Source organism: Vicia villosa, unplaced genomic scaffold, assembly GCF_029867415.1.
Source record: "Vicia villosa cultivar HV-30 ecotype Madison, WI unplaced genomic scaffold, Vvil1.0 ctg.003093F_1_1, whole genome shotgun sequence".
NCBI lineage: Eukaryota > Viridiplantae > Streptophyta > Magnoliopsida > Fabales > Fabaceae > Vicia > Vicia villosa.
This window is the reverse complement of record NW_026706111.1, coordinates 143412-162258: the sequence shown is the minus strand read 5'-3', so window position 1 is coordinate 162258 and position 18847 is coordinate 143412. Positions and strand designations below refer to the sequence as shown.

General features: G+C 30.5%; 1 protein-coding gene across 2 annotated transcripts; it reads left to right on the top strand.

The window, feature by feature from the left end:
* Positions 1-2986: 2986 nt before the first annotated feature.
* LOC131640398 (tRNA threonylcarbamoyladenosine dehydratase-like) lies at positions 2987-11113 on the top strand. 2 transcript variants are annotated; one of them, XM_058910797.1, is made up of 11 exons: positions 2987-3238; positions 3385-3416; positions 4198-4291; positions 4994-5141; positions 5899-6111; positions 6216-6350; positions 7354-7488; positions 7637-7852; positions 9083-9207; positions 10407-10464; positions 10786-11113. In XM_058910797.1, exons 1-11 carry the CDS (start codon positions 3144-3146, stop codon positions 10894-10896), a joined length of 1362 nt encoding a protein of 453 aa, XP_058766780.1. In that variant the 5' UTR covers positions 2987-3143; the 3' UTR covers positions 10897-11113. The 2 variants fall into 2 exon arrangements, with proteins under 2 accessions (XP_058766780.1, XP_058766779.1); XM_058910796.1 differs by having other exon boundaries at positions 2988-3238; positions 3385-3434.
* The last annotated feature ends 7734 nt before the right edge of the window (positions 11114-18847 follow it).

The window sequence follows — 18847 nt, the reverse complement described above, 5'->3', positions numbered from 1 at the left end:
GTGCACAATCATTCTCTTCTCAACTTGAATTCAACCACATCATAATATGAATACTCACTACTTTCTAAGGCAAAACAAAAATTCAAACAACAACACAAAGTTGAGGGCTCAGGAAAAAACGACAATCAAAATCCATACAAAAAGTGAATTTGATACTCATAGACAATCATCAAGTTCAAACAACATGGATAATGACAAAAGGCTCAAAGGGGTTACTAATGGTCACACACTCACAAGGTAAATTGACTATTTGGCCAAGGTAGTTTTCTCAAAATGGAATAAAAATGCCTCGATCACTTTCATGTAATTATAAAATCAACACAAACAAAAGATTAAGCATAATAAAATCCAGTTAGAACAAGAATTGTGGTCTCCAGCATATGTAAATAATAGAAATCTACCTCACAAAAAGTTGGGAACTAAAGTGATTCACAAATGAACAAGTATACAAAAGAATGAATGACATAAAAGTTGTAAAAATCCTAAGTATCATGAATATGCTAAAGTCTAGAAAGCGATAAACACATACCTTGAACGTGTACAAAAATTTAACAAAATCATTACCATACACTCGCAAGTCGAAATGATCAAACTTGGAAAATCACCTCAAATTCCTCAAGCTACTCAAAACAAGCTCAATGACAAACACACAACTATTAATATACACAAACTAAAAGACCATATGAAATTGTCTAAACAAATTTAAAAGTGAAGATTTGAAATTTAAAAACTGGTCCGATCTAAATTTGTTTAGACAATTGCATCACACTATATAAACTAAAAACAAACTAAAAAGAATAAATATGCTTGTTTTACGTTGTAAGCTTGACGCATGTTATTTAAGAACGTTCCTTCAAGTTACTTCCGCCCGACTATTCCTAACCACACACAAGCAAACGTGAAAGGAAACAAACAATACTATAACAAATTTACAAGCATATAAAACATGTGCAAGTATAGTAAACATATACAAGTATCAATAAACAAGTGGAAATATACAATATGTGCGATATATACAAAACTCAATGCTATAGAAACTATTGCAATGCAAATTCAATAAAACACCAATCCCCGACAACGTCGCCATTTTGTCGAAGCGGTAAAGAGGCAAGCAATACAAGTTTTGAAAGTATTTATCTGAGAAATTATCGTCTCCACAGGGACTAGTGCGTTGAACTGTCGTTCAACAGTTTCCATAGTTATAAGTTTGGTTTTTAATGAATTTTAATATGAAAACAGAAAAGTAAATATCAACACAAAAGAATTCATTCTTCAGAAAGAAAAGACTTATCAAACATTGTATATAATCTACTTCTCAGAAACTTAAATTTATCGACCAATTACACTCAACCTGCAAGACTCGTCAATATCATCCGACATCGCTCACACCCTAAGTCATTTCTAACCCAAAGTAGAGAGGACTACTATATCATCTCGGCGACGATCTCTCAGCACACCACAACAACACAGTAGACATCCATATCAATTGCGTCGACGATCTCTCAACCGCACAACCAACACATAAGCATTAAGCTTCGGCACCTATAAAGATTGTTAGCTCTAAATCTATCTCTAAAATCCTGAAACAAACAGATAATCATCCTAGATAAGGATTCAAGAAGTCTATCTCTAAAACAACCCAAATCCATAGCACATAGCAAAAATCTAAAACAACAATCAACAAAGATTTGTAAAGCAAGCTTTATATAACGCCATGGACGAATAATATACATGAGTTCAAAGTAAATATATATACAAAACCCAACTAAGAGAAATACATAGAGAGAAGTAGAGATAAAACCACAAATCTTCCGGTTTGTCAGCGCCGGTTGATGAACAATCCACCTCCGAATCACCGAATGCAATACCCAAAGTTGTTATCTAAGCTAATCCTAAAGTAGAATGGGTGAAATTGGCATGGGAGCACAAAAATCCCCAAAACCAACCACACAAAACCTAAAATGTTCTAAAATGAAACTATATACAAATTCTGCCACGCGACTTTCGCCCGGCGAGCAAATTGCTCCGCCCGATGAAACCTTTATTTCTTGCTACACAACCTATATCAATAAGTTGGCAAAATATCTTCTTTCGCCCGATGAACGAAATGCTTCGCCCGATGACTCCTTCTTCTTCCGCCCGACGACCATGAGGCGACCCAAGGCAGAAACTTGACATTTATTTTCCTCGCTTGCGCGGTGAGCCCATTGCTCAGCCGAACGACTCACACCAGAAGCAACTCTTTATTTCCTTCAAATAGCTTCTCCATTCATGCTCAAATACCTACAAAATGAATGAAAAACTATTAGTCAGTACATAAATGAATCAAAAACTCGGTAAAACACAAAATATACATATTTATGTAATATACACTAAAACTCGTCTAAATTGAAGAAAAAGAGAAGATAAGTGTCACAAAACTATACACAAAAATAACTACAATTTGTCACTTATCAATCTCTCTTCAAAATATGTCTTGAATCTAAAAAAATTGCAATAGTTTAACATATTCGAGATGAAATATATTGATCCTCAACAAAAACAACTGGAAGGTTTAAAAACATTTTCCACCAGAACACTTAAGAGATGTAAGAGCACTTGTCAACTTGGGTAGCATTTCGGTGTCACCTTAGAAACTAAGGACGCGAAATGACTATAAAAAGAAGAGATAAATAACTGTTACCCTCGTGCTATTAGGGTGAGTTTTGGTTTTCTCCCCTATTAATTTTTTTTTTTTTGGATTACCCCTTGAAATATGAAAAGTTCTATGATTTATCCCCTAGGATCCCCTGTAAACTTGTTTTTTTTATTTACTCTCTAGGTTTTCACTGTTTTTTACACGCTTAAGAAAAAAACCAAAACTCGTTCTAATGGCAGGGGTTAAACGTCAATTATCCCTAAAAAAAATAATAATATTAATTTGTGCTCTAGGAATACTTATTGATGTAATAAACTCACAATTTTTCATCCCCTATATATACCCCCGCTTCAACCAAGTTCGAGCAGAGTCCTGACCCGGTTGCCGTTATACTTACACCCGAAACCAAACACAAACCGCCGAATCAGACAGCCTCTCGCCGATGTCACACCAGTACCAAAGTTAACCGAAAACCAAAAACCTTAAATAAAAAAAAAATAAAAAAATGGAGAGAACCAAATGTTTGGCTTTAGTTGGAGGTGGTGCTCTTATAGGCTCTCTCTCAACGTTCTTTCTTCTCAAACTTCTCCAAACTCAAAAGTTTGTGAATTTTCTCTTCTTTTATCCTCTTTCGACACTTAACCTTCTGTAACTCAATTATGTCTTCGTAATTTTTGTTTTTTTGGCATTTCATGGTACTGAATGTGTTATTATATTATATTGTGATGTTTTTTGTGTGTGTGCAGAAGAGGTGTTCGACGGAACTACACTGAGAATGGTACTACTGAATTGAATGGTATGTGTAATGTAACTGTTACTAATCTGTGTCAGTTTCTGTTGCTTGATTCTATGTTTTCTGACTTTCGAATGATACCCTTGATCTTTGCCTAAAATTAAGATATTTGCATGTCGAAATTGTACAAACTCATGCTCAATAGTATGAATTGCAAGCAGAAGTCACCATACAATATGTCAATGCTTAAGTTATTAGGGCTTATCACGATTCAGAAAACCTGTTTGTTTTCATTTTCCTTACTGTTTTCGCCTTCATGTTTTTGAAATAGGAATCAAAGTGGAAACAAAGTGTCAGTTTTGTAACTATAAATGAAAATGGAAAATGAAAACAAAATAAGCAGTATGTTAACTAATCTACCCTAAAGTTGACATTCTGTAAATTGTAAATGTTTTAGGGTCTAGTATATTATGGTTTCATTTTCTGTTTTTTTACTTTTCATAATTGTCGCATTGCTTTCAATCTTTCAAAGATTTGCACATGACTTGTTTTCTGAATTAATTTTTGAAAACAGGAAACAGATTATTTATGTGACATGAAATGATAACAAAAGATATTTTCTCAAATCAAACAGGCCCTAATATTTCAGTCCTAGAGGTGCAGTATTGTAGAGTGAATCCAAATTGACGATGCAATGCAGGGAACTCTATGTTATATCTGTGATTAATGCATCTTTTTCCTACGTCCTACTTTCACATCATAAAGTTGATAAGATTGCTGTTTTCTGTATCCTTTTAAGCGTTGACTTTTGTGTATGCTACTGCAGGTTTTGAGGGACGCACTATTAGTGGAAAGAAGAGTGATAAGGTGGTTAGTGACGATCTTTTGAAAGATGAGATTGTTTCTGAACACTTGTCTAGGTATTTCATGTTGCTGCCAATCATTTTGACATTTTCATGGCTGAAATTATATCTGAATGTAAATGTTTTTACGCTGTTGCATCTACTGGTAAAACGTTCTCTGAGGACCTGCAATCTCATTTCTATTTGTTCACTAGCTCGTTTATTTGTATAGACAACTTTTAACTCTCATACATCAATAAATATGCACAGGCTTTATGTTTAGAGCTAACTATTGTATTTGTAGTCCATGTCTATGTGGCTTGGCGCCTTGTATGACAATGCATGTCTACACTTTAACATGTTCCATCATCTCTGATATCTAATGAAATGTTAATACACCGAGTCGATTTAGAGATTTTCTAGAAAAGAAGAAGCTATTGTGTTTATTTACTGTGATGGAAAACACTTTTTAAAAAAAAAACTAAAACAAAAAATGATCTTCTAGAGAAATTATTCAAAGCAATTTATCTTTTGAAAAGATTTTTAGTTTTTTTCCCTTTCATACTCTCCTTTTTTTTAAAGCTGTAACAGCCAAATAAAAATTCGTAAAAGTGATTTTTTTAAATGTGATTTTTAAAGAAGAAGACTATAACAAACCGGCCCTATGTTTTGTTTTTTAAGGCTTTTATATTTTGAGTGACACTGCTTGATATATCTAACTTTTTTTTGGGTTTTTACTTAACAAACATTTTTTCCGTGGATTGTTCCTGCTGTAACTAGGAATATTCAGTTTTTTGGATTTGAATCACAACAGAAGGTTAGCGCATCATATGTTGTGGTAGTTGGTCTTGGAGGGGTTGGTAGTCATGCTGCTTCTATGCTCTTGAGGACAGGGATTGGCAAGCTTCTTCTTGTAGACTTTGATCAGGTTTTTACTCTAACTGATTCTCCCCTTGATAATGTCTAACATTTCTTCCTTAATTATTGTCTGGATTTTTATGTGTCATGGTATAATATTTTTGATACCCTTGATTACAAGAAAAAATGTGTTACATTGTGAAATCACAAATGTCATGTCCCTTATGTTGGTTGGGGCTTCTTTTTGCTCCCATTGGATATTACATGAAAGTTTTGGCTCTTGTAAATTGTCGTGGTTGAAGATTTTGATGCCACTGACTAAGGGAAATTATTTTACGTTTGAATCACAAATGTAATGCATCTTAATGTAATTTTGAACTTTCATCTAATTTGGCTTGAAATTTTTTGATATATATAAGTGTTGGAATGTAAAGCTGAAGCAAATTTTTATCACTGCTATAGTTTTAGAAAAGAAACAAATTGAAGTTTTTATTGAAAATAACTTTGCGTTACTTGACTCATTGGCTTTTAAGTTATCATTGCACTAAAAGTTGTTACGGATAGTATTTTAAGAATTATTTCAATTCAATCACATGGAATGTCAATATTTACGAGCTTATGTTGTTACATACTGTAATTAATGCATGGCATTATAGGCTCAAGAACATCAAGCCTAAAGTTTGTGAGCAATATTATGATGGATTTGGTAATGCAAAGGATTAAATAGAGAAAGTAGTTTTAACTTTTGGTGTTTTGCTAGTCTTGCTTAGAAATTGTTTCGGCAATCCATACAATGTGAGGTGCTTATTTATTTATTAAATGAGAAGGTTTCTCTTTCATCACTAAATCGACACGCTGTTGCGACAAGAGCAGATGTTGGCACCTCAAAAGCTCAGTGCCTTAAGGAGCATTTCTTATCAATCTTTCCGGAGTGCCAAATAGATGCAAAAGTGTTGTTATATGATTCATCAACTGAAGAAGAAATTCTCTCTGGCAATCCTGACTATGTTCTGGACTGTATTGATAACATCGATACGAAGGTATGCTTGGTTTTTCCCATTTGGACCTTATGATCAATAATAACTCAAATGTATGATAGTTATTTATATAAATTTTCAATTGTTTAATTTGATTTATGTAATAGGTGGCACTTCTTGCTGCATGTGTACGTAGGGGATTAAAGGTTATATCTGCCACTGGGGCTGGAGCTAGAGCTGATCCAACAAGAATACGCATCGCTGATCTAAGAGAGTCTACTAATGATCCATTATCTCGATCGGTAAGACGGCAACGTCCTCCTTATATGAGTCTTTTTTATTGTATTTTATAGATCTTAAATCCTGTGTCAATTGAACCATGTGATTTTTCAATAACTCCATCTTTTTTGAACTTGTTACTCTGTTTTTGTATGCTGAATTGTACCTATCTTATGATTGAAAGTGGCATGGTCCTGTCTTGAAAACCAAGACCTTTTGAACCTTCCTCTTCTGCCTCTAAAAGTTCCATCGGCCTCTGCTCTGGCTTGGATGACTAAATTGGAATGTTGAAATTCAACTATGCACATATTTTTAGATCAGTTTTGATACTATGATAAATGTTCTGGTCTTGTCTTTCCTCTATTACTTAGTTAGAGTGATGAATATTAATAACACATAATATTAAATTATGTTTAGGTGTACGGTAGGCTCTTTAGTTTTACAACTTTGCCTTGAACTGACTATTTTTGCATACTCGCTCATATTTCTCATCATACCTCGGGTCTGTTTCGATTGCATTATTTGCGCTTATATATTGATATAAGCATTTGTGACACTCTTTAGGATAACCTATAGAAACAACTTATGACATATCCATAAGCATTTATGCTAAACACTTGTGCTATAAACTCTTAAATTAGATGTTTATCGAAACAGTGCATTAATATACTGACTCTTCTTGATTGTCATTTATAACTTGACATCTGATAGACTTTTGAAACTTCCTTCTCTGCCACTAAAGATCCCATCCGGTCTGTTGGATGAAGATTCTCCAATGGAGTTTTTTTGCCAATGGTAGGAGTGTGATTTTTCTTAGAGTTTGATTTTCTCAATAACTCTCATAGTGTTAGCCCATCATCTTCATTAACCAACTCTTAACAACCTAAGTTGACTTCAAATTCCAGCTAGGTGGGAATTAGTTAAGAACTGATTAAATTCTGCTGTCAACCATGGTTTTCTTTGTTCTTAATTACCTGTTACATTAGTATTATGCATGTAACTCTTACTGAAATCATACCAATGTAGGTAAGACACCGTTTGAAGAAAGAATATGGCATTGAAGGTGGCATCACTGTTGTGTTTTCTTTAGAAAAGCCCAAAGTTAAGCTACTTCCATTTAAGGCTCCAAGTGGAGAAGAGGAAAACCCTTCAGACTATCAGGTGATTTAATTAATTTTTATTACTCATTGATTATACAACTATCTATTTTGAGATTGTGTTTTATTACACATTGATTTAATTAATTTTTATCATAACATTTAATCGCACACACTGGTTACACATTCTCACTTCTATGACCTTTTGCCAGGTAGTTCCAGGTTTTAGGGTCCGAATCATACCTGTTCTAGGCACCATCCCTGCAATATTTGGACAAATCATGGCCTCCTATACCTTGACGAATTTAGCAGGATTACAGGTTCAAACAGAACCTATAGTTAATTTTGACATGGATCATTACCATATTCTTCATCAACGCCTTATTGAGCATGAGGAGACATTGTATGGAACTTCCATGCAAGTGCAGGTATATGAAGCCTACCCTATTAACCTTTTGTTTAATTACTACTTCCTTGTTAGTAAATGTGATATCTTAACCTTTTCAAGAGTTTCTTTTTTAAAATTTAGGACCAAATGCATTTTGCTAGTCTGATCTGTTCATCCAATTGCATATTACCCCTTTGCTTTATACAATTAAGCACATTTTTTCCAACAATTTTGATACACTTACAAAAATTGTTGACTATAGTGGGTAAGAGTAAACTTTAAATTTTCACCTTTCTATTATCACCAAAAGTCGTCCCAGCAGACACTAAATTTCTGTATAATTTGAAAATTTAGAAGGTTTTGTTGAGTATCTTTGGCGTCAAAGAGTTAGTTATTCTCTACTACTATTTGCAGTTGTGAGGACTGAGGTTTAAGAAGGGAGTTATTTTAAAATATGTACCACACTCATATTCTTCTTTTTTTCGTTGAGTAAAGACACTCCGATTATTGCTAGATGACATCATGCTAGTTATACTTAATATTGCAGTTGCAATGACCAAACTAAAAAAATTTCAAATTTTAATCTCCAATTTTCCCCATGATCACGAGTAGCCCGGATATTGTGAGGTCTTGTGAATTTAATTTTTTTAAGCGCTATGTTCCAAATTAATAGTTGTTTTTGCCAAAGTAAATAATTCCAAGTTTAGTGCCTATTTGTCATTCCAATGCATCATTAGTTATATCTTTCCAATTTCGCCTTCATTACTTATATGAGACATGTAGTTTCTATTGCAGCTTTTCATTAACCAAATACATTATCAAACATTCATTTATTAAGAAATAGGATTAATTTAGTAAAACTGCCATGTCCATCAGCCATTTTTTTTTACTTTATACTTGTGCAGAGATCTTAGACGTCTATTAATTTGGAACAAAAGGAGTATCATGAGATGATTTCTATTGATTCTTTATACAGATGTTATGTAATATACTGTATCTCTATCCTAACTTTTAAACAAAAACCATATTCAAATCTACTGGAAATTCGCTTGGTTTTATAAATCAGGGGAAGTGCAATTAGAGTAATAAATCTGCATGCCATGGTTCAGTTGACCCAAAAACTTAGTCTCTTTGTATAAAGTGCAGAGACTGGCTGAACTTTATATGAAAATTCTGTTGGTATATTGATATATACATAATTGTCCTAATTTGAATAAAAAATAATGTGATTGAATTCTTTTTGCTCATCACTTTTGTTTCTGTTTTCTAGGTAGATGTCGAAGAAGTGATGTATATTACAAAAGAATTATGGCATGGAAGAAGTGCTAGAGAGCAGCATGTGAAAGACGTTGGACGAGGAATGTGGCGATCAATAAATGAATTAATGCTTGTGAGGTATGAGGTGGCTTTTAACCCCATTGTTTTTTTAAGGAAAATTTTAAAATGCTTTAAGAAAATAGGCGTCTTATAAATTATAATGAGAGTTGAAAGGATTAAATTAAAACCCTTAGGTTACAACAAGGGGTTGGGGTTATTATATTTGTTTAGAAACTGCATTTTTTTCAATCCAAGCGCCTCTTTCTTTTGCCTATTCTCTTGCTCACTTGACTTCTACTCACAATAGTCTCCTCACGAGAGTTATCAAATAGGAAAGCTCCACCATGTATGTGTGTATATATAAATTCAATAACAACATACATAGCAATAGTCCATAAAAACCATCAGCAATATTAGTGCCTGTGACTCCATTGACATTTAGCTATTTTTTCATTTTCAACCACATTCCTCTATTGTATGTATGTGCTTTTCCTTCCAAAGCATCTTTACCCGTCCCTTTCGATTAAATATATGCAATCCTCTATGAGTTCCTTACGATTTTTCTCATTTTTCCTTTTGTATTGAAGTGCTCTCAAAGCTTGCACCTCTTTATCTTTGCTTTGTAGTGAAGTTCTACAAGTTAAAAAAAAATTACAATTCTTGTAATATTTGAGACTCTTTGTGTATGTTTGGTTTGGCTTTTGAAAAGTGCAAAAGCAATTCTAGAGGTGTAGAATCAATTCTGGATGATTTTAAGATGTTTGGTTAGACAAAAGTAGAATTGATTCTGTCTCCAGAATTGATTCTACTTGAAGCTAGAATTTGTAGCTTCTGTCTCCAGAATTGATTCTGGATGATTTTTACACTGTAATTTATTATTCAACTCACTTTTACAAAAATGTATCCAAACATAAATCAATTCTGTTAAACTCAATTCTGCTAGAATCAATTCTACCAAACTCAATTCTACTAGAATCAATTCTGCCCACCGCCAATCCAAACACACCCAAAGTAAGAAGTAAGAAGTAAACGTTGTAGAATTTGACTGATGTTTGCAGTGAAATTTACATCTTTTAGTAACGTAGTTTGATTTACATATACTTTTTCATCTGCTGTTATCTCGACTAGTTTGATTTACATATACTTTTTCATCTGCTGTTATCTCGACTCGAATGATATATTTCCTAAGTTAGCATATGTGTCAGCATAACATTTTTTCTCAATCTCTTTCCGTTGGAGTTTATCTAATTTAAGTCCTTTTCATTTCTTTTGCTTAGGTGGGACAGCACAAAACCGGCATCTGTTTCAAATTTGATTCTTTTGAAATTCAAAGAGGTAATTTAGTAACTCCAAGCTCATTTTGTCTTAAGAATTAGATTCACTGTATTAACTATGCTTACATATATGGCACATTGTTAAAATGAAAGACTACTTTTTCATGTGAATCATAAGTACATTTAATTGGGACAGCACTTATCATAGAAAAGAAGTTTATATTGGAATAAAAAATAAAATTTTACTAATTTTATATGGATGGAAAATATATTTAACCACATATTATACAAGATGTTTTGCTTTTTTTGGACTCCACTACTATAAGTAGATTATATGTTTACTTTATAAGATCTGTAATAGTTTATTGTCTACACAATTCAGGTGGATGAGCATGAGTCACGGACATTGGATGATATAAAGGAAAAGGAACCAGAGTTTTACAGTAGAGTGATAGCTGTGTTAAAACGAGCTGAAAATGACTTTGGATTATGACATTAGAGGGATTATAGCCATTCCATTTGGTATAATAGTGTTGTATGTCTAATAGTTTATTTATTTATTATAATGCAAGAGACAATTTGTTCTTGATGCAGAATGCTTTAGGACTAACGAGTGTGGTCAAGGTTATATTCTTAATAGTATTAGTAAGTGATATGTGATTCTTTTGTTGGAATTTTTATGAATTTGTTAACCTTGATAATTCTTGTTATATACTCTAGGAAGCTACTTAGCATCTATATTATTACCTCCGTTTTTTATTATTAGTCGTTTTCACATTTTTATACGTATTAAGAAATGTAATTATTATTAAATGAAAATTTTTTTTTTGAATTTTTTTACAAATTTGTCCTTCATGGTATGAAAAAGATAAATTTAAAGAATTGGAAGAAGAGAGAAATGAATGTTTCATGTATAATAGAAAAAATATAATTAATTATTTATTAATATTGTAAAATGATTTATAATTTAATATAATTTTTTTCATTGAGAAATTAGATGCTTGTTTTTTTTTGGGTCTAATAGTCTAGTGAATGTGAATAAGTGAATGTGTCTTTGCATTCTAATGTTCTTTCACATCTATTAACTAAGCTAAGTTAACTGATGTAAGGCAATTTTTTTCACTCTTCTTTTACTCATACTCTTGAAAATTCAAAAATGTTTTTGGAAAATTTTGAAAATTTATCTACGGACGCACCTTAAATCAACTCATTCTTCGTAAAAAAAACATTCATCTTGTTTTTGCCAAAAATTGATTCTGATATTTTTGAAAATTTTCAAAGTGAATTTGGAGGTGTATATTGAAAAACTCCACTGACTCTAATTACTACATGTTTTCCTTAAAATTGGCGCGGTTGAAATAGTTGCGGTAAAAATTAAGATTTTACACATACCTTTTAGGTATGTCTACAAAATAAAGAAAAACATGTGAAGAAATCAAAATGGGATGCAGGTCAACGAAGATGAAATCATTAAGAGCATTAAAATAACAACTTTGACATGAAATTTTATACAAACTACATAATTATGATTTCTGTGTTTCATTATAATATTCATGCTTATAATTTTAGATCCTAATTAATTCATTATAAATTTTTTATTGATACTATAAAGCCATAAAATAGAAACATGAAGATGGATGTGTTTTATTGAACGTGGAATTTTGAAAGGTTTAAGAAAACTAGCCGCATGCATTGATTTATTAAAGTGAACATGTGAATGTGCTCCCTTCTTAATGTGGGGTAAAGAAAATCGATACTGAGTTAGTTATTTAATTAATGGGATGAAAATTGATATGTTATCTTATTATTCAAATAATAACTAATGAAATACGTAAAAATTAAAATGCAGAAAACACTTTTTTAATAAAAAATTGTCCTCGAAAACATTTTTTTAAATAAAAAATTTAGTTTTTTTCCATAGGCGCATTTACGGAAACGTTAAAACATAGTGAAATTTCATAAAATCTTCCGTAGCTATATCTACGGAAGATTTTGAAAATAAAGTGTTCCGTAGATCTAGCTACATAACATTCTATTATATTTTCAAATCAACTACATATTTCACTCTTAAATTTCAATTTTTTTAACAAAAATGAAACATAAATCTATAGTAAATCAAACTAATTGGAAAATCTCAATTGCACTGTTTTGATTTACTCTAATTTGATGTTCTATTTTTGTTATAAAAATTGAGTTTTGGAGTAAAATATAATTTATTTAAAATATAATAGAATATTTCGTAGATATATCTACGGAACATTCTATTTTCAAAATTCCGTAGATATAGCTACGAATATTTCATTTAATTTGGGATTTTCCCAATTAATTTGGGATTTAACGCTTCCGTAGATGTATCTACGGAAAAAACTAAATTTTTTTAAAAAATATTTCCAAAGGTACATCTAACATCTACTGATCTACGGAAACAGAAGGCATAAAAGAATTTCGTCAGGTGATTAAAAAATTCAAGGGGGTAAATTGAAATATCCTCTACTTTAAAGATCTTAATGATTGAATTGAAATTAATAGATATTAATTAATTAATTAGGAAAAAAGTTTTTATAGGAAATTTTTTATTGAAATTTATAAATTATAATTTAATATAATATATAATATGATGATGTGATACAAAATATAAAAACTTCTTGTCTGTTTTTCACAAATATTCAATTACTTTTAGATTTTTGTTTTCAATTCTCACACATGAAAAATTTTCAACCATTATATGTTTTTATCAGTTAAATCCATGTTTCTATGAAATAAAATTCATATTAAGTGCATCAAATTAAACAAATTTTATATTAATTTTAATCATATATACAAAAGATGAAATTTATGATAAGGTATAAAGTAAGTCCGGTAACAATTAAATTAATTCTCTTACTCTTTCATTGTTTTTATGTATTGTTAACTATTTTTCTCATCACCTTTACTGTTTACCACCACTATTAAATAATACTAAATTTTTTCTCATGATCCAAATCAAATATTTGTTTCCATGAATATTGAACATTGCAAGTATTGAAATAAATATATCTGATTTTGATATAACATTCATCCACCCACAAATTCACCACCAACTTAAATTGTTCAGCAATATCAAATGTTTTCTCTTTTAAATTTAAATTAATTAATTATTCACTTTTACTAAATAATTATAATTAAAATTTTAAAATTGTGTTTAGTGAAGTGGTTCAGCCTTTAGGTTTAAGGGTTTGAATGTTTTAGATGAAAAAATGGTGAAAAGAATGGAGTTTTGATGGATGAAACAATTAAGATTGAGGTAAAAAATATTTTTATTTTGGATAACTTAAAAATGTGACGATGAATGTGTTATGAAAATTTTTTGAGTTTTTTTATGGTGGTGTTTTGAGATTGAGGAATTGACGAGTTAAAAAAATAATAAGTTGTTGGATGTATTTAATCATAGTTACTATTTTTCAATTGTGGGTCGAATGAACTTGTAGAGATTTGAGTAAAAATGTAGGATATTTGGTTGTTTGTTGGGAATATAATTGAAAAATATTAACCTAAAATGAAAAAAATTGTCTCCGAGGAGAGCATGAGAATTAAAACAGAGAGAGAAAATGTGAAAAGAAAATAGATTTAATGTAGTGTAGTCCATGATACAATCTATAAACTCATATATTTTAAGGGCCCGTTTGTTTTGGCTTTTTTTAAAAATGATTTTTATAGTGTTACTAAATTTTGTGAAAAAAAATTTTAAAAAATTTTTTTATAAAAGTTTTAAATGAAAATTTTGTTTGAATAGTTATTCTTAAAATGTGATTTTAGATATTTCATCTATTTATGAGAAAAAAATTTGGATATCAAAATTTAAAAAAATCACTTAATTTTGAAACTATTTCAAATAGATTTTCATAAAAATCATTTTTGAAATACATTTTTTTGAAAAAATTATGATTTTGACTAAGTTTTGGTCTTCAATAATGTATGATTATGTTATAAGATGTCAAAGTCAGTGTTTCATTTTAGAAAAAACGAATATAAAAAAATTTGTAATATTTTAAAAAACGATTTTAGAAAATTTATTTTCAAAAATACAAAAAAAATCAATTTTTTTAAAGCTGAAACAAACTGGCCCAATGGTCGATCTATAAACTCATCTAATTTAATGGTCTATAAATATATTCATGGTGAGAGACTTATTTAATGCCTCACTCTAGAAGCCACTATTAAAAAAAACATGTTAAATAAAATGTTTGTTAGTATTATTCATTCACGAGAATCCACCGAATTATGTAGGAGAGACAAATGATTTGTATTTCTTGTGATGAATATTCTTCCATTCTTGCCATACCTCCAACAACCACTAACAAGATGTTATTTCTTGTGATGACTAGACACACACATCATATATGAGGTTGGTTCTATTTGGGTGCACACAAACAAATGAACACTATCTTAGTATTTAGTTTTTGTCTTCGTATTCAATTTATACCAATATATTAGTAGATATATTTTTTTCATTAAGTTGGAACTTATCAACATCTCTGATTTCAACAAGTTGGTTCAAGTGTGTGATTAAAATAAAACTTGAGAACTTTTTCTATAAAAATAAATAAAAGTTAAAGAGCTTCATTTGAAAGGTAGTATATTAGAGGGTTCTAGATGTGACTAGTGACAATCTTTTACTTAAAAACGGAATAACTTTTTTAATGTTAAATATTCCACATTTAAAAAATTAAGTAGGTAGGTGTTGTTGGATTACAAAACTATTATATCAGCTTTACTCGGTGCTTAAAAAAAACACAATTTTGCTTAACTAAGAAATAAGAAGATGATTTTTTATTTCATTAAATTATTAAAAAGAAAGCATTAAGCACGAAAACAGTTTGTTGACTCGGGTCCACAAAATGATTGAGCTAATTTGTTAAGGTTAGGCATGACAACAAAACCCGTATCCGCGAGTACCCACTCGAATCCGTCCCGAACTTGACAGGAAAAACTCGTTTTGATTGGTTTTGGGTTCGGGTTTTTCCCGATTATAAAATATGAGGACGGAACGGGTAATGGGAACATTAGTACCTACCCCGAACCCGCCCTATTTATTTCATCGTGTATATTATTATATTTTTTTTATAATTTAGTATATTAAATATGTGGCAAAAGTTTTTATATTTTGATTTTGTATTTATTATTTAGAATATTTAAAATGTATGTATGAATTTTTTTGAAATTGTTTTATTTTATTATTTATAAAGTAATTTAATTTAAAAAAAAAATAAGTATTTCTATTAACAAAATTGATTTCACTAAATGGATGGTGGCGGGACGGAGATACCCGAATCCACCCCGAACCCGCTTGGGTCGGGTTTGAGTTTTAATTCTCCATTCCCGATTGAGTTTGGGGCGGGGAACAAAGATTGTTTAGGAATTCGGGTTTGGGTTTGAGGAAGGTAATAACCGTCTCCGACCCTCCCCGTTGCTATCCCTAGTTAATGTATATATTTCTCGCATGTTTTATCAATGAACTATATCATATTATGCAGATTCTATATTAATTTTCATCATATATAAAAAAATATGTTAAATAAAATGTTTGTTAGTGTTATTGTTCCATTCTTCCATTCTTGCCATTCTAATTATGTGGAAGAGACAAGCGATTTGCGTATTTTAGTCTCTTACCATACCTAGATGTTATTTATGTGATGACTAGACAAAACACATCATCTATGAGGTTCCATGAGGTATTTCATTTTTTGTCTTGGTATTCAATTTATAATGTATTAGTAGATATATTTTTTTTTATTAAGTTGGAACTTATCAACATCTCTGTTTTCAACAAGTTGGTTCAACCGTATTAAAATAAAACTTGAGAGCTTTTCTATAAAAATAAATAAAAGTTAAAGAGCTTCATTGTATATTATAGTGTTGTAGATGTGACTAGTGACATACTTTACTTAAACACGGAATAACTTTTTTAATGTTAAATGTGTTACATTAAAATATTAAGTAGGTAGGTGTTGTTGGATTGTAAAACTATTATCCAAAACCATATCAGCTTTACTCAGTGTTTATAGAAACACTATTTTGCTTAATGAATAATATAAGAAGATGATTATTTATTTCATCAAAATAGTAAAAAGAAAGCATTAGACAGAAAAACACTGTGCTGGATTCCCGGTTGACCCGGGCCCACAATACAATGATTGGATTAATTCTTTAAAGTGTATCTTTCTCATTAATTACTTCAAAAAATTATCTAATATATGTCGTTTTCTTATCTTCGTTTCCTATGCGTTTCTACATGATATAGTTAAATTAATTAACATTCAATCATTAATACAAGTGTTTTAATCCAATTAATATTGTAATTTGGGTTTAATTTAATCCCATTTGACACAATTTTTCAATTCTTTTTTAAAATGATGAAAATTAAAAATTGTGGATCTTGAGACTAAATAGAGTAGAAGTGTTTAAAATCAAACAAAACTAATAGAGCAAATCGTAAATTAAATCAAATTGAAATCTAAAAAATTGCATTTGATTTAGATGTATTTTGAGCTATCTTTTAATAAAACTGCATGGTTCATTTTGATTTACAGTTTATATTTTGAAAATTAAACTAAAATTAAATCAAACTGTATTATATTATAACCTAAATTTTACTTAAGTGACATCCAACTCAAATTTAAATCTAAATTCTCTTTCTCATGTTTGAGATTTCAATTTAAATTGTCTTAAATCTCTTTTAGCAGTATCGCGTCTTCTTTTTCAGATACATCTTGTCTTTTTTTCTTTCTAATTTTTAATTTCTATCTTCTAATTTTGTTTTTATCGCACATCTTCTTTAATCTCTCCTCTTTTATGTTCTTTCATTTTTCATCTTCACTAATCACTCATCTCAATATTTTTTTATTTCATTATAATATTTTTGATATTGTTTTGTGTTATTATTTCACTTTTGTCTAATATAATTTTTACATGTTAAATAAAAAGTTGTTATATATATATATATATATATATATATATATATATATATATATATATATATATATTTCAATAAATTTTTTGTTAAAAATTAAAACAAACAAAACTATATTGGTTTGTTTCAATTTTATTTCTAAAAATTTTGATTTTACTTTTAAAAGTCAAACAAAATAAATCATTTATTTTTTCTTTTGCGATTCAAATATCTTTTAACATCAACACCGTCCAAACTATAGTGTGAACATCCCTTAAATAGACACCTCAACTCCTTAATTATTAGTCTTTTTTTTCTTATGAAAGCAAGAATACTCCTTAATTATTAGTCTTTTTTTTCTTATGAAAGCAAGAATTTAGGGATAGTATCATTTCTATTTTCTATTTTTATATGTATTTAAATATAGTTTTTTTTAAATATATTCTCTCATGAAACTCTCAAAATTTTTAATGAGATTCTTATATTTATTCTCAGGTCTCAAATATGCATAAATTAAATAGAAAAAAAACATTTGAAAAAAAACATAATATGTTAGAAAATTGGTATGATAATCCTGGATATCTTCAAGAATCGTGTTCGTTCACTTTCCAAACAAAGTATTTCGACCCTATTCTTGTCCGGGTTCACGAAATCTTTGCGAGGATAATTCTCGAAGAACAATCTGTTTCTGACAATAGAGAACAGATCAGAATATAGAGAGGAAGTATAATTTCGTGTACCGAAATCGAGGCCAAAAGACTCCTGACCTGGCAGCGGGACCCCAGCCAGGGGAGCTGCCCCTTGGACCCCGGCAGGGCGCTGCCCCGCACCCCGCCAGGGACTCTGTCCCTTGGAACCTTGTTTCTATTATTCGTATTCAATTACACGTTTGGCTCGACGAGCGTGCACTCCGCACTACCCTAACTCGTTTCAAACTTAACGCATAATTGCATTAGCCTATAGTAAATCACATTACTACCAAAATACATTGATGATACTAAAATCACCAACAAACTCCCCCCATTTTAGTATATTCCTTGATTTACTTACAGGTATAACGATCAAACAAATGCATAGACGAAAATGTCTTACGATTGAATTTTCATCTTAGTACAAATACACATTCCAAATATTCAAAAATCGGGGTGTCATAATGATTGAACCCGTCAATCCATTTGAATATCTAAAGATATAGTACACATATGTTTCTTATAATACTCTACTATTCATACTTGAAACTTTACAAGCCATGTGTCCTTATCCATTAATAAGCATATAGGAAGCCAAGTCCAAGCTTCTTGAAGCGGCAAAACTTCATGCTCACATAGGTGATCCTTTTAATCTTGCACCTGCATTAGCAATTTTTCAAAAGAACCATTAAGAAGATATACTTCAACCTAGCCATCACTTGCAGGTCTGAGCACATACCTTGGGAAGATAAACACAATTGCTCCAATCTTTAATTATGATCTTTCCACATTGAATTCTGCTTCTAACGTTGTATTAGAAGGGAATT

What these genes read in the sequence shown, in the direction of transcription:
- LOC131640398 (XM_058910796.1), top strand. Translation starts at nt 3,144, where the DNA reads ATGGAGAGAACCAAATGTTTGGCTTTAGTTGGAGGTGGTGCTCTTATA. An exon ending in GTTTCTGAACACTTGTCTAG is followed by an intron (nt 4,292 to 4,993) that starts GTATTTCATGTT and finishes TGCTGTAACTAG; the next exon opens with GAATATTCAGTTTTTTGGAT. An exon ending in AATGAATTAATGCTTGTGAG is followed by an intron (nt 9,208 to 10,406) that starts GTATGAGGTGGC and finishes TCTTTTGCTTAG; the next exon opens with GTGGGACAGCACAAAACCGG.